This window comes from Denticeps clupeoides, chromosome 6 (assembly GCF_900700375.1).
Source record: "Denticeps clupeoides chromosome 6, fDenClu1.1, whole genome shotgun sequence".
NCBI lineage: Eukaryota > Metazoa > Chordata > Actinopteri > Clupeiformes > Denticipitidae > Denticeps > Denticeps clupeoides.
Window position 1 is genome coordinate 8,126,131 of NC_041712.1, and position 16,598 is coordinate 8,142,728.

At 40.9% G+C, this 16,598-nt stretch overlaps 1 protein-coding gene across 1 annotated transcript in view; it reads left to right on the top strand.

Annotated features, from left to right (window-relative positions):
• The window catches only part of grk6 (G protein-coupled receptor kinase 6), a 39,622-nt gene extending 24,164 nt beyond the window's left edge, over nucleotides 1–15,458 (top strand). The window contains exons 6-16 of the mRNA XM_028983005.1: nucleotides 236–328; nucleotides 880–943; nucleotides 1,465–1,605; nucleotides 4,199–4,389; nucleotides 6,639–6,676; nucleotides 7,707–7,796; nucleotides 8,243–8,451; nucleotides 9,822–9,959; nucleotides 10,575–10,712; nucleotides 11,277–11,411; nucleotides 12,259–15,458. Of these exons, the coding sequence (XP_028838838.1) occupies nucleotides 236–328; nucleotides 880–943; nucleotides 1,465–1,605; nucleotides 4,199–4,389; nucleotides 6,639–6,676; nucleotides 7,707–7,796; nucleotides 8,243–8,451; nucleotides 9,822–9,959; nucleotides 10,575–10,712; nucleotides 11,277–11,411; nucleotides 12,259–12,309 (1,288 nt within the window). The 3' untranslated portion in view covers nucleotides 12,310–15,458. The remainder of the gene's footprint in view (nucleotides 1–235; nucleotides 329–879; nucleotides 944–1,464; nucleotides 1,606–4,198; nucleotides 4,390–6,638; nucleotides 6,677–7,706; nucleotides 7,797–8,242; nucleotides 8,452–9,821; nucleotides 9,960–10,574; nucleotides 10,713–11,276; nucleotides 11,412–12,258) is intronic.
• The last annotated feature ends 1,140 nt before the right edge of the window (nucleotides 15,459–16,598 follow it).

Here is a 16,598-nt window from a genome sequence, read left to right on the forward strand (position 1 = left end):
TAAAGTGCATTAAGGATGTGATGTAATAAAGATGCACCCATCCGCTAGTTCTGGGAGACATGATGTGACAGTGAAGAATGTTGAGGATTTCTTTCAAACGTCTTTCAGAAGATATACTTATTGTGTCCTGGTGTTCAGGTACCACTGATACTTCAACTAGTTTTTACCTGAAAAAAGTGAACTGTGGTTCTTTGATTAAATCCCCTCTTTTTTTTTAAATCCCCCTTTTTTGTAGACTCATCCACGACTACCTAAGTGTGGCTCCCTTTGCGGACTACCTCGACAGCATGTGCTTCAATCGTTTCCTGCAGTGGAAATGGCTAGAGAGGTAAAGACATGCATGTATACGCAGGGTTAATGCGCGCTCTGCAGCTGGAGGTAAGACTGCCTTGTATGGGAACACGCTGCCCCTCCATGTTTCTGGGTTCCTTGAAAATAGGCACATTTCTGATCATCCCTCTTGGAATTCCCATTTGTTTACCGTAACTGGATCCACAAACCAGCAGGGCCAGCCTTTCCACCTCCATATTTATTTACACTCGCAAACAGGAAAAGTCTGCAGTGGGAACAGTGGAAGTAAGAGGAACGTTCTGTCATGCTTCGGCTATGCGGGAGCGGTTGTATTTCATCTTTCCTCTTGTACATCACCTGCATTAGTGCATGTGCTGACATGCACCTCAGCGATTCCTGTGAAGTGCAGTTACAGGCTTCCTCTGAAAGAAGAAAACATGAGTGGAACTGTGATGTGGTTGTTAATATTATATGCAGGTTTTATGAGAAATGTAGATTGGTGTGTGTGTGTGTGTGTATGTGTGTGTGTTTTAATACATATTTCTATCTATATTTGACATGATCCCTCTTCGCCTCCCTCCCCAACAGACAACCAGTCACAAAAAACACATTCCGTCAGTACAGGGTTTTGGGCAAAGGTGGCTTTGGAGAGGTGAGTGGTTTTGCGAATGGTGCGGTGTAGAAAATATTCAAATAAAATATTATTTTGAAAAGAATCACATTTAGTATGTGAACTTGCTGTTTTAGGCCAAAAAGTGCCAAGATTAAAATACTTGGCTGACCTGTAAATTTTCAGAATATTAATGACACAAATGAAAGAGGTCTTAACATAGGGTTTTACTGGTGAAAATCATAATTAGGGACACTTATGCCATTTGTCTATCCCGGTGTCTGTGTTTATATGGACAATAATCAGTTACTGAAATGTGATCTGACATGATGCATGATGAAAATATTTTTCCTAAAATTGTATAATACCTAATAACATAACCTCATCTTTCTGTAAACAAACAGCTTGTTGGGTAGAGGCCCGTGGCATTTGTGTCCATGTCGACAGATCAAACAGACTCTTCAGGCATAATGAATTCAGTCAGGATGAGACGAAATCTCTTTCCTCGCTGCCACTGGTGCCGTTCATCCTCCTCCTCCTCTTCTTCCTCTCCCCTCCCCCAGGTTTGTGCGTGCCAGGTGCGTGCCACGGGCAAGATGTATGCCTGCAAGAAGCTGGAGAAGAAGAGGATCAAGAAAAGGAAAGGCGAGTCCATGGCGCTGAATGAGAAGCAGATCTTGGAGAAGGTCAACAGCAGGTTTGTGGTAAGTGCCGGATGGACTCTACTCAGCTTTCCCGCCGAATGAAGCGGCTCTTTTTGGGTTATCGGACGTGTTTGATGTGTTCTTCCAAACAGTCGTGCGTCACGAGTAACCTTTACGTGGAATAATGAACCGACATATGGTAATCACCACCCAGCCTCCTGCACTGAGAGCTTGAAAAGGCGTCTGCGATAGCAATCTGAAGAATGCACAGACACAGTTTACCTGGCATCTGAGGCTCGTCACTCAGCATATCAAATCCACCCAGTCCCAGGGTTCATTCTCTCTTACCCACCATCGCCTTATCACTTATTATGCCTGTCAGCTCAGGAGTACACCGCTCTTCCCCTGCATTTCATTACAACCTGACACAAAGGTTATCATGAGTCCCTACACTACATTACTAGATACACAGCAGCACACATCCGTTCCTGCATGGGACACTCATTCATTCTGAAATTTTCCATGAAAAAAATGAGTTTGAATACAGAAAAAAAAATTACAAATGAATGAGACATTGGCATTGATTTGGTTAGAAATAATGCACCCACATTTGCTGGTGCACTTCGACTAGTCTGATGAAGAGTTTCTAATAAATCAATAAGCTTTTTTTTGCTGGTTTTCTCAATTTAAAATAACACCAACAAAACTTGAACAACAAACGCCCCATTCAAGCTTCTTAGGCAGAATTTTTCATCAGGTCTGTGTAATTTTAATAGACAAGGGCATATTTAAATGACTAAATGTATGGACGCAGTCACTTTACAGCTGATGTCAAGTGAGATGATCCATGCATGAGCTGCAGGTTACCAGCGGTGCCTGAAAGATTTGTGTGTTGATAGGTTGATAAGACGACACGTTGCTGAGCTTCAGTGACAAGTCTGTGGAGTGAATATGACAGGAGTAATGAATATATAACGTGGGATTTGGTTTGTGTATTTTCCTCTTAGAGCTATTTTGGACTGTTTTGTTTGGACGTTGAGTGGACATCACAGGATTTTCCCATGAATGCTCGTTCATATTTATGCTCAGTTATGAGGATTTGCTGTCATACACACTTTTTGGGGTCCAATACCAGTCCAAATTTTAGACATATCTTAAGGTCTCTTTTTTTTTTAGACTAGGGCAAAACTAAAACATGTGAGCAACAAAAAAGTAAACAAGACAAAATATTTCATATTTGAAGCTTTTCTAATCAGCTCTGATGACCGCACTCTTTCACACTCTCAACAATGAGTATGATTTCCCACTGACCTGAAAGAGACCATGTTGCTACTTTTCATCTCACTCACTTACTGATCTCAATCACTCACTTACTGATCAAATGTCCACCACAAAGTAGGTGTGTCATAATTCTCTGATTTATCACACAGCTTTGCTACATTTACATTTAAGGCGTTTGGCAGATGCCCTTATCCAGAGCAACTTACAACGTGCTTTCAAGTTACCATCGATGAAGTGAACAGTTCTGGCTCATTAGGACCCCCAACTATGAATACAACTTTTTTATTCACTCTTGTTGTAGATTCTGTACATAAATTAGACAATAATAACGTTACAAGTTAATCTCTAAAGAGGAAAGTCTTGAGCAGCTGTTTGAAAATACTCAGTGACTGAGCTGTTCTGACCTTGAGGGGAAGTTCATTCCACCACCGAGGGGCCAAGCCAGAGAAGAGTCTAGATGAGTGTCTTCCTTTCAGAGATGGAGGGACCAGGTGAGCAGTACTTGAGGCTCGGAGTATACGAGGTATAATAAGGTAGGATAATAAGGCTGTGAGTTAGGATGGTGCTACTCCATGTTTGGGTGATGCGTGCAGCTACTGGGAGCCAGTGGAGGGAACGTAGCAGAGGGGCGGTGTGGGAGAATTTGGGAAGGTTGAAGATTAGTCGTGCTGCTGCATTTTCTATTAGTTGTAGAGGTCGGATGGTACATAGAGGTAGACCAGCTAGAAGGGAGTTGCAGTAGTCCAGTCGCGAGATTACTAAGGACTGAACCAGTATCTGGGTGGCCTGTGTTGACAGATAAGGGCGGATTCAATTGATATTGTAGAGAAGGAATCTACATGAGCGGGAAAGATTGCTGATGTGAGTCAAGAAGGAGAGTTGGTTGTCTATTGTGCAGGCTGTTGTAGAAGGCGAGAGCTGTGAGTTGTCCAGATAAATAGCAAGATCCTGATGTGGTGAAGAATCTGCTGGAATGAATATTAGTTCCGTTTTGGTGGGATCGAGTTTGAGGTGATGGGCTGCCATCCAAGACGAGATGTCGGTTAGACATGCAGAGATTTTGGAAGCAGCATGTAGGTCAGAGGGAGGAAAAGAGAAGATGAGTTGTGTATCGTCAGCATAGCAGTGGTAGGATAATCCATGTGAGGAAATGACCTCACCAAGTGATCTTGTGTAGAGGGAGAAAAGGAGAGGACCTAGCACCGAGCCTTGAGGGACACCAGTTGAAAGTCTATGTGAGGTAGAGATGGATCCTTTCCTTTGCTATTGAAGCAGTAAAATGAGATTTCCCTGCACCGTGGATCATGATAATGGTATCATGTTGACATCCATCTGTTATCTAAGTATTTTATGTTTCTTCCTTGCTCTATAGGTGAGCCTTGCATACGCATACGAGACGAAGGATGCACTGTGTTTGGTGCTCACGTTAATGAACGGCGGCGACCTCAAGTTCCACATCTACCACATGGGCGAGGCCGGCTTCGAGGAGAAGAGGGCCGTCTTCTATGCTGCTGAGATATGCTGTGGCCTGGAGGACCTTCACAGAGAGAGGATAGTCTACAGGTGAGTCAGGCGCATCACAAGCCTCCACCACAGACAAGCGTCAGTCATCACCAGAATTTGTTGTTACACTTGTTTTATATATTTAGCTGAGTTACAGTCCCCCTGGAGGAACTCAGGGTTAAGCATATGCTAAAGGGGATTTTTTACTACATAGGCTAAGAAAGGTTAAAGGTTATAGCACCTGGATGATTGCACAAAAAAGGAAAGGAAATATTATTATCTCACAATTAGACAAGATTAATTAGGACCAACTGTGCAGTCTGATCAAGATACAAAAACTGTTCATAGTGCTTCATGTAACGTGTCACCAAGAGCGCCAATGGTGGTCTGTTGAGCAATGGAAAAAGTCACATGATGCGGTGAGTCATCCTTCTCTCACATCTGAGCTTGTGTGGCATATGCCTGAAGAACCCTACTGGCTTGAGTGCTGGTCTCCCATGGAGAATGGTTCTGCTGCCTGTGTCGTGGTGAGCATTTTCCTGGCACGGCTCAGGTCCCGCCAGCCCCCCACAGAGCTCTGCGCCATCAGTTTTTTTTTTTTTTTTTCAAGTGAAGAGTTAGCCTGGTCATCCTCAGGATGGAAATGGTTGGACATTGAGAGGTCTGCTGAGGTGAAAATGACACTTTGAATACACCAGATCTATACTGTGCTGTCATCAATGTTCCATATGTTTTTTTTTTTTTGCAGATTCTCATCTCTGCTGTAGTTAACTTGGTGGCCCACATAATGACAAGAAGTCTTGATAATGATAACCATATTTGTCATGGTATAGGACCATCTTAAAACAAGGCTGTCTATAATCCTGCAGTGGCTAGAAATGGCGATATGTTTAAAGAGCACTTTGGTCATTCTGCTCCGCCGTTCAGAGAGCGGCAGCTCAGTCAGTCGGATCTGGAATTTTTTTCCTATTTCATCGTAAAGGGAAAGGTTACCTCCCCTTTATCAAGTTTTGTCCACCCCGAGAATTTCCCACCCCTCCCCTAAAAAAGTAACTCCACTGATCGTCATAGCTTGAAAACGTGAAGCATTGCAGTTGCTCAGTGATTGGATGTAAAAATGAGCACAAATGTAATTTTATTTTAGTCACACGAGACCAGCGGGTTAATTAAATGTTTCCTGTTTGTGCCAAACCAGAAGTGTTGACATAATTTACACGAATATCCACTCCTTTCTATAGGTCGCTCTCATTATTCGTCCCGCCTCTCTCCTCCTCATTATCATTTAAAGCTACAGACACCAAAACAGTGCGTCCTGGCAAATCTCATTGTGGGACTGGATCAAAGTGGCTGTTATTATGCACCAAGGCTGAAATTCAGAAAGACACTTCAGATACAGTATTAGGGGACGCTAAGACCGATATAAAAGCAAAAAAAATCCTAATAAGGGATTAAACCAGCCCCTAACAAATTTTCTACCATATCGGTATGTAGCCAGGTAATGTGTTCTTCAGTTCTGAGACATAATATCAGCCAAATAGCAGAGCTTTGTCATTATGGCCAGAATTTGCACTTGTGGAGGATTCCAGGTTTTGTGCATATTCAAGTCATTAAAAATCACAAAATCTGTTCAACAATATTTGTTAAATTGTTCACAACAGTGCTGATTTATTCTAAGCAAAAAATGCTTAGTTTGTAAATGAAGAGGCGCACCTTGGGGATATGCCACAAAACAATAAAGTCTTTTTGGAGCCCAAGCACACCATTCAAAGAAAAACAAAAAAGTCTGCAGATCAGTAATGGATGCCAGTAACAATGGCAAATCTCACAGGTAAAAGAAGACCGGGATGTCAGCAGGTTCTGCTGTATGCTTTGAGCCTGTTTTCATGGCTGTCTGGATCATTAGGGAAGAGAAATGACACTAACTGGATTCTGTCATTAAAGCAGAACCTTAACTAGACAGCAGCTGCCAACGCTTTTTCAACAGATTAGCTGTTCTCCATCCACATCCTGTATCACCCATGAGAATGATTCCAGTGGAAGTACAAATTAAACTCGTAGCAGAACCTGCTGACTGGAATTCAATAATCGTATTAAGTGTAATCTGATTAGGTTTCCTTTTTAACTGAACATCTTACAGCAAATGGAGAGAGATGTCATTATCCACCCAATCTTCTCCTTCATTTTAATCTGGTTGTTACATGAGGCAATTCCTGACAATTTAGTGAGCATGCATTTCTAACAATCTACAGTCTAATTAAAAGTATGATCCTCCATACATTTATACATTTATTCATTTCTTTCTTTTCTAGGGACCTGAAGCCGGAGAACATTCTTTTGGATGACCATGGTACGTTTAACAACAACGTTTAACATTGAAGTCACGTACAGACCCTTCAGTTGACACATTCCGCACACTTGACTCCACTAAAAAAAAAAAAAACAAACTACCCTTCCAGGGTAGAGTGAGCCTGCAGTTGCAGTCAGTGCAGGGTTGGTGATGATTTATCCAAGAAAAAAATAGTCCAACAGGTGTAGTGGTTTAACCCACATGCGTGTTTGGATGGCGGTGTTGGCTTCTGGGTGTTGTGCGTTATACGGCCAGTAGGTTGCAGTAGTATACATTCTGGACAGGAGACTTGTCAGAAGAGGTTTTCTGTCGAGCAGACCACAGCCAGTGATCATCCTTTCGACACACAGTGCCGTCTATCTTATTTTCACGCTGTTGATAGAAAGTGATCAAGCGTTTGTAACATCTACCTTTTGCCCTATTCACATCTTATTCTTGCATCAATGGCAGCCTTGTAGAGGCTGAGTAGATAAAGAGCGCATTTAATTGGACTTTTGGTCCCGCCTGAGCTGCGCACCTAATGCATGCCCAGACGTGACTGCTGCGCAGCACGGACTTTTGACACACATGAGGTTACATTTTTTACTTCCCCATTTTCCACCTGTCGCAATGGCTCATGGGTGAGGACCAGCTCATATTTCCTTGAATACAAGGCAGCAGATCGTTTGCTCTGAGCTCTGTACAGAGACTACGGCAGATCAGAGGAGCCTTGCTGGAAATTCTTTGAATCCCTTTTGTATAGCAAGAATCACTGTAGCCCCCCAAAAGCCCAAATGTTGCTCTTCTATTCAGCAAATCATTTGCAGGTAGCACGTCAGGTCTGGCTTCCTTTGGAAAGGCTTAATATGTAATATCCATCAGTGGCGCAATATCAGCAGCATTGGCATGTTTCATTACTAGTCATGTGATATCGCTTAGTTTGTACCCATTCAATCTGCTTCCTCTTAAAAGCGCTAATGGAACTGCACTTAAATTTAGCAAGTTTATACTGACCCTAGATGAATGCATCTGAGACCGAGTTTCCCCCCAGGTCACATCCGAATATCAGACTTGGGTCTGGCGGTCCACATACCAGAGGGACAGACCATCAAGGGCCGAGTAGGAACTGTGGGATATATGGGTAAGCCCTAAAACTCCTTAAAGACTCCCGAGTGTTGCTGTTCCAGCCTCCTTGTACAAAATCAATGATTGCTAAATTAACTACCAGATCAACTGGACTAGATTAGAATTGGGAATTGAACATCAGATTTTAAAATGCTGAGAAATAATGTCAGTTCTATTTAATAATTCTGCATGAAAAAGTTTGGGATTGTAAAACATGGTCTTGTGCAGAATGTATAATTTTCCTTTGGGGTTAGGAGTGCTGACCAGCAGGGGGTTATTAATCACACTTCTTTTTCATTGAGTCCTATAGCTCTAGATTACATACAGTACTGTATAATATGTTCATTATTCAAATACATTTGAATTTGAGTGCTCGTTACAATTCATTTCATCCAAATGGTCCTCTGAGAGGCAGAAAGTGTGTAGATGTCAGAAGCTCAGCATGCTGTGTTTGTTCACCAGCCCCAGAGGTGGTGAAGAACGAGCGCTATACCCTCAGTCCAGACTGGTGGGCGCTGGGCTGCCTGCTGTATGAGATGGTCGAGGGCCAGTCGCCTTTCCAGCAGAGGAAGAAGAAGATCAAGCGAGAGGAGGTGGAGAGGCTGGTGAAGGAGGTGGAGGAGGAGTACTCCAGCAAGTTTTCAGAGGACGCCAAGTCCCTCTGCAAGATGGCAAGTGACTTTAAGAGTGGGCACGTGATTTATACCTTGACCATAGATAGAAGTAGAGATAAATCATCAATAAATATGTGACAAGAACTACAGGTTATATTTAGACGTGCTAAAAAACTATTTGACCATCTGTATGTGTGCATCCGTAGATGTGCTACCTGCAAATATGGATTAAATTGTAATCAAATGTTACTGCCGCTACACAATTGTAAGGTCAAGTGCATCTAAGATTAATCTTAGGCTTTAGACTTTAATGCTGAATAGAGATCAACCGATTCTGTTTTTTCAGAGACAATATTGATATCGATTATTACTAGTTAATGGGGTCCGATAGCCAATCTTTCTTAATAACAAGAATTTATGATAAAAAATGAAAATCCCTTACAGTAGCATTAAACTTCTGTTTAAAGTCAAATTAATATTGTGGCAAATAATTCAGTATACTGTATAAAACATAAACATTATACAGATTCATATTCTCTGTATTTATAAAACAGATGACCTGTCCAGTAGTTTTGTAATTCCTCTGCACAGACCACCAGAAAAAAAAAACACCTACTTGGTGGAGGTGAAAAGGACAATAAATTATTAATATAAAAAAGCATAAAGACACTGTTTTTTTTTACAGATTTAACAAGTATGACCACAACAGATTCAGTCTTTCACTACTCACTAAGAAGCTAGCAAAATTTATTTATAAAATTATAATAATAATTTAAAAAATATACACGTTTTGTGTACATACACATTCACAAACTTACTATCTTAAATGCTATCGTCATCATAATGAGCATTTCTGTTTTGTAAAAAGTTCCTCTGCAATTTATCAATAATTTTTTATCTTGAAGTTTAGGTGTAATCTGTTTTGAAGGCAATGTGATGAAAGCTGCTTAAGACACTTAAGAGATAGAGCAGGGGGTTCTTCACTCTTCCAGCGAATGTCAATTAGCACCAATTATATCAATTCTGATAAAGAAAAAGTTGGCACTCACAGGGGGAAATTAATTCTACTTTCATGGCTCTTCTTATTGCAAGATGGCTGCCATCAGTTAAGCTGTAGCAATGCAGATGAGTTACTGAACTGTGGCAGACGTCCAAATGTCATTTTTCCACAGAACATTCATAGACCATATCCTTAAATCACAGTATATCTGACAATGTGGAATATGCACATCTTAAATTAATGTTCACCTCAACTCTCCACCACTCCACCTTATTTGGGTGGCTGCGGTTCATAGTTGCAAAATATTTTTTTCATGTTTAACAATTGTACTGAAAATGATTTTGTTCCTGTAGCCCTCGACCAGACCCCACAAATAAAATGTTCTGAATCTTGCAAATATAACATTTTCATGTGTGTATCTCTTCAGCTGCTTGCCAAAGATCCTGAAGAGAGACTGGGCTGCTTAGGGGGAAATGCCTCTGAGGTGAAAGGTCACCCAATCTTCCGCTCTATCAACTTCAAGCGGCTGGAAGCGGGTATGCTGGAGGCTCCATTCATTCCAGATGTAAGTTAAAGCGTCATATCTGTGTGCCTCATATCACTCAGCCTGGCTGATCACACTGAGATAACATGGAAAATAACTGGAACCCCCCCTAAAAAAGTGGTTTTGGTGGAAACCTGACTTTCTCCTGACTTTAGACTGGGTTAAGCATTTTTTTATTACTTTATTAAAAACATTACAGTTTTAGCTTGGCAAATATAAATAAAATATATTACAATAATTAGACAAATTATTGCACAAGGGCTGCATAGTATCTGACAACGTGTATGTTCCCAACAGGGTGGAATATTTTGAACATTCTTCCCATTGTCCCTGAGATTGGCCAATATTTTTTGCCAATACCTCACCTTTTGGGTAGAACAGGGAAAAACTTGACATTTACTAAATAATGTGGAGATGCTAGTTGATAACAGAAATGATTAATTTGCACTAATAAAGCGGCTTAGCATTTCGATTTACCAATTAGTCCATTTCATTTCAGTAGAAGTAACTCTTCTGCCCAGATTTGACCTTTGAGCAGCATGCACAGAAGATCTGTGTTTACATGCCTGTTGATGTCATTTCTTTAGTTCAGTCGTTCTTTAGCAGAAAAACCTTCTTTTGTGTGTTTGTGCCCAGCCCCAGGCCATCTACTGTAAGGACGTTTTGGACATTGAGCAGTTCTCCACCGTTAAGGGCGTAGAGCTCGATCCCAAAGATGAATCCTTCTACAGTAAAGTGTCAACCGGCAGTGTGTCAATCCCTTGGCAAAATGAGGTCAGTATTGGTTGTTAATGATATGGCTGGTATAGAAACAGTTCAAAAAACTTTATCAATGTGATGTTAGAATTAACATCTCCTATATCTCCTATCTCAGACCTCTGTGTACTGATGTGTTAAAAGGTCGCAATATCTTGTTAATTGAGGCATGAAGTTTCATATATACTGCCTGTTCAGACATACGTGGTTTTATGTATTTTTTCTGAAAGGATGTCAAAAGTAGAGTTTGTGGGGGGTTATTTTGTCGGTGACACAGTGTTTTATCTGCAGTCTGCAGTGATACGCCATCCCATCTGGAATGTGCTTATTGGCGCCACCATCCCATCTTAAACAAAGACAGCATAGGCTACGTAGAAAGATTTAAAACACCATGCTGCCAGCTTCTAAGGCTGTTAAAGTATAATCAATCCAATGCTATCACAAGGTTTTCATAAGGACTCATATTATACTGCAGTTAGGTCAATAGGGGAAAATCTGATTCGTAACACCTATTGCTTTAAACTAAAAATGTTGTTTGTCTGGGTTAATGTGGGTTGTTTAACAAGCATCCTGAATCAACAGATGATAGAGACAGAGTGCTTTCAAGAGTTAAACATCCTGAATCCGGACGGAAGCATCCCCCCAGACCTTGACTGGAAGGGACAGCCGTCCCCTCCACCCAAACAGGGGCTGCTGCAGAGGCTTTTTGGACGGCAGGTAAGACGTTAGGGTGGGTGTAGTTAGGGTTAGTGTACAGCAGATGGAGTCTGTGTACAACTCTGAAGCTGTGCTGGGGGAGCTGGCCTGTCAGCATGCTGTCACACAATGCTGCTCTGGAATCATGGGTTTCATGATCAGAGCAGGTATAAACTGATGATTGGTAATTGTTTAATAGCTTGATTCTGCGCCTTTCTTGCACCTATAGTCATAAAATCTTCCAAGTGATTAGTAATATATAGTACATCAGCCTTTTTTGTTCAAACCAAGATAACTTGCAAATGGTTTCATATTGTGTCTTTGTGGAGGCTTTATTTCCAGACATTCTTAAACAATAGACTGTCCGTATGAATTGGAAACCATTTAAATAAAATGGTTTTCCAGTTCTGTGTTTCATCATTCTGCTTTATTTCATTGTAGTTTGTTAATTAATTTATGGCATTCGAGGGAATGTGGAATGTGTTTCTCTCTCTCTCTCAGTATGATCTTCTGTTTTCATTGAATGTGTGAGAAAAGTCATCAATACAGCTGTATAAATGCTGGAACAGTTTGGGGAAAAAAATGTTTGTTGTTATTTGAACTTGCTGGTCACTCATATGATCAGTAATAATAATATTGTTTATATTCTTGCCCAATATTTATATAATTCTTTAGTCATAATAACCGAGACCCTTGTTTCAGCAGGATCACAGAACAGACCTCACTGGTCACCATTATCCCATCATGCAGCAAAGAGCAAGAAATTATAGACATATAAATGATTTGCATTATTTTACATTTTCACTGTAAAGGCTTTGATGGCATAGATCTCGTGCAAAGTGATGCTTTTCTCTGTCACCTCCCTCAGGACTGCTGTGGGAACTGCAGTGACAGTGACGAGGAGCCCACCAGGCTGTGAGGGCACCACCCACCTCGGTCCGTGTCTCCCTTAGTGCCCTGCCTCCGAGGACCCTATTTGTTTACAACTTTTGCACATTTGTATTTTTAAAATAATTCAAAATAGCTCTATGAAATATTGGAATGTATTTTTTTTTTTCGCTATAGCCATCCTCTTCATGTTATTTAAGTTTAAAGTCAATGCATAAAAAAAGAAAAAGAGCTGAAGTGCTCCAAAAGCAACATGATGCCACCCGCCGTCCTGTGTAAAGCCGCTCTGTTGCGTGTTCCCGCTCAACGCCTTCACAGTCCCAGGCCTCCCATGCATATTTCAAATGTATTGCACATGATATCGGACTGGTATGGGATAAATGCCCATTTGGACATTTTTTTAAAATATATATATATATATTTATATTAGCTTTTTTTTTTTTTTTTTTTTTTTCAAAATAGAATTCCAGACAATCAGTGTGATACAGCGTGTGTATAAAGTACTTAACATGCATGTTACAAAAATAATAATAAATGATGTAGAGAAGTTCTTAGAAGTTCTGAGGAACCTAGATCTAGAAAGTCTGTTCTAGCATCATCATGTGCCAGAGTATCAGTGTGTGTGTGCGTGCGTGTGTGTGTTAGGGCTGGATTTAGAATACCAAATAGATACGATGACTTAGGTGCATATGTAGGTGTTAACATGCAGCCGCTTACATCATGTGGGACGAGACACTCATTCCCAGAGTACGTTGCCCTCGCTGCTAATCTGTTTCGGATTTTACTTTTTTTCATATATCTCATAACAGACCATGAGAAACAGCATTATAGAAGGCAACTTGCCAAAAGTAAATCACATAATACGCTTTTTCATGTTTTATGCATGTAAAACATTTGGAGAACATTTTTCTTTTAACCACTATTGTGCTCAAGACCAAACAAGGCTCTTTCTTTCATTTAGTTATTTTGAATGAGATTGAAATGTCTTTCAGTCTCTGTTGAAGGTGCCTTTGATTTGTTAAGGTACTTGTGTAACTTGTTATTAATATGAATTTTCTTATGTGAGGAATTTATCATCCACCTTTCTGCCCGCCTCCTTCATACTCCATCAGTGGTCGAGTCTCCTCGGTTTGATTTCTTTTCAGTACCGCAGTACTCTTCTGCTGAATGTTCTATTGGAAGGGACGGGGCCTTTTGAACGCTGTGGGACAGTGCCACGTCTGAACTCTGAACACATGACCCACGCCCGCCCACAGCGCCTTGCCTGGGCTCAGATGAAGAATACAGCCGGACAAGAGGTTGTCCTGTGCCCCTGCGGGCCTTTAACTGTCCTCTATCTCTCTCTCTCTCTCTCTCTCTGACAAACTTTAGTACATTCCACTTTCTGCTGTACTGTACAGTGTAAAAAAAGTTTTTGTTGTTGTTGTTGTTTATTTAGCAATAATGGGTGACGTGAGTGTAAAACAATAACACAATAACAGAGCAAGACTGAATTTTCCTGTCCTCTCGATGTTTCTGAGCCAGGCTTCAACACTGTGAAGAGAACGACACACGGACCTGCTGTCTGTCAGTTCCGTCGACATCATTTTGTGTTTTTACTCTTTTTTGCCCCCCTGAAATGCACTGATGTTTTCTTTCTGCACACACATTGTGTGCATGTATGTGGGTTCAGGTACTGTGAGTGTGTGAGTGTGTGCTCTTGTTTGCTGTATTTGCTGTATGTCAGTGGGCATGCTACTGCTCAAAGGGAGTGTCTTTTTTTTTTTTTTTAATCCTTCTGGAAAACAAGGAGATTCAAACATTTGACCGCTTTTTTCCTTTTTTTTTTTTTTATTTTATTTTTTTTATTCTAGTTTGTGTTGGCATCAGGAGAGCGACTTCAGAGGCTTTGCCCCTCAGTCCATTAGAGAAGAAGTCCACGCTGAGGCACAAGCATTCATTTAGTCCACTGTGGAATAATGAACGTCTTCCTGTCAGAGGAACTTATTTGGTGCCAACCTTCAAATAAAGGGTCTCTTTGTAATGTGTCTCCCTAGTTTATAGTATGAAATCTTCTGTATTTTATGGGAAAGGTCGCTGTTGACAGAAATGTGCCACAAAATCGGATTACAGTCACTCAGACTGGGATCAGTGGGATCCAATTATTATTATTTTTTTGTTATTTTATTCTGCTTTATGAAACTTATCAGGGAACTACGGTCACATTGAACTTCGTAACTGTGTTAACATTTCTGGTATTATGTATTTACCTCACTTATGTTTGAGTCTTCTGTACATAAGGTGTCCACTGTCCATGAATGGAGGGGAGTTTGGCCTCCAGGTTTCTGGTGAAGCCTGCTATGAAAGTATAACTGTACAGGTTGTGTTTTACTGCTGACACACTCATTTATTAAATGTAATTTATGAAATGTCTTTTTTTTTTTTTTAATGATGAGTTGCCTCTGCTATGTTATAACCCCTAAAGAAAAAAAACTCTTCTAGTTGAACTGCAAATTTGCCACAGACTCATTTATTATTTTTATTTTTATTCAAAATATAGTTGTGTGACAAAAGACCCAGGCTTCCTTTCTAATTCAGGGCAGTATCTAGAGAACCATCGGTGTACATTTTGATGGTCCTTTACTTAAGTGTGCCAATATACCACTTGTACAGGAATGACACTGTTGTTAATGGGCAAGTCCACGTTATAAAGCACGTGGAAGGACAGTTCTACTGGAGAAGTGAGATGTGATAAATGTTATTATAGTTCCTCAGGAAAGCTTTGAAGGGAATTTCTAAAATTGGAATGTAATTTAACTCATTTTTTGTCATTATTCAGTGATATTCTAAGATTGTCGGATCAGCAGTAAAAACCGCGTTCAGTGCTGAACATGGGAACTTGACAGAAGAAAGTGTACCACAGTGATGACAACAGCAGTAAGAATATGAGGGTGAGGTAGAATATTATTGGCCAGCCGCTTGCTCTGTTCATGACTTCATGTGACTCCCTTTTCTAAGTCCACCCCCCTCCTCCCTCCGTCCTTATTATCAGACAGGTAGCGCGCTCTGCTGCTGCCCTGACTCCATATGTGCCTGTGAAATATGTGCGTTACGCTTGGCCACGTGGCCCTTTCTGTAATGCACTTTTTTCCCCCCATGTATGTGTTTTCCTTCAATAAAAATCATCCAGGTATCTAAACACCCAGTGTTTAGATTGGTCTTTTCTTCATAGACTATGTAAGATGTATATATATGTTCCCCCTTTACATTGAAGACCTCTCTGTAGACAGGTCTGATCTTCTGTGTAGCAATGAATGGTTTACAAAAAGTGGGCACTAAGAACGTCAGGGGGTCCTTGAAACGTGGTCAAAATTGTTAATAGACGCAACATCTAACCACAAAATACACAAATTTATCAATCAAATATGAACACTATATATTTTTTCCTTTTAATGTAATATTTTTCATATGTAGTTCTAATTGAACATGGTTTCTGCTAATATATAAAACTTATGGCACTGATCAGATACCCTTATCCAGATCGATCAGTAGTTACAGGGACAATCCCCTGTCTTGTTAAGGGACACAATGGTGGGGTTTGAACCTGAGATTTTGTGGTCTTCTGGTATATGTGTTACCCACTGGGATTCTTATATTCTGTTGGCTTAAATGAAAAGTTTGAGATCCACTGCTTTTAGAGCCCCTAGAGAAGAACATGATATTAATATTGAGGTATTGAGTGCACCTCAATGCTCTTTGATTTCTCTGATATAACTTTATCATGTTGCTACAATAGAATTTTTTTTTTGTGTAACTGGTGTATCGTGATAAATATCGTTATCGTGAAGTGTCTCTCCCAACTGTCCCTGTCTCCTGCCTGCTCACACCTCTCTCCTCGCGTTGCCTGGCAACGCTTTTTAAGACTGATCTAAAAGAAATAAATAATGGCTGCAAATAGACTCCTCCGGATTTTTAACAGTGGAAGAAGATGGAGAGAGTGAGACTGGAGTCTCCGTGGCGCCTGAGGGAAGCGTCCACAGGCTCCCAGACAACAGCTCTGTGTTCTGGTCCCCCTTCTCCCCTTTTCTTCCAGCAGTGGACCCCACCAAGGACAGGGGCTGTTGTGTGGAGATGGACAGCAGGACAGAAGCTCCCGCCCACCCAGTTCCCTTGGTCACCCTCTGGGGTTGCCAGGTTGGGTGAACAAAAGCCCAGTAGATAATCTTCACATGTGTCCATCTTATAGTTTTGTGTGTGTGTGTGTATCTATATACTGAGTGCTCCATGTCTCAGTGTTTGGTGGGGCTGGAAATCAGTTTATTACTTTGAAATTGGTACTTT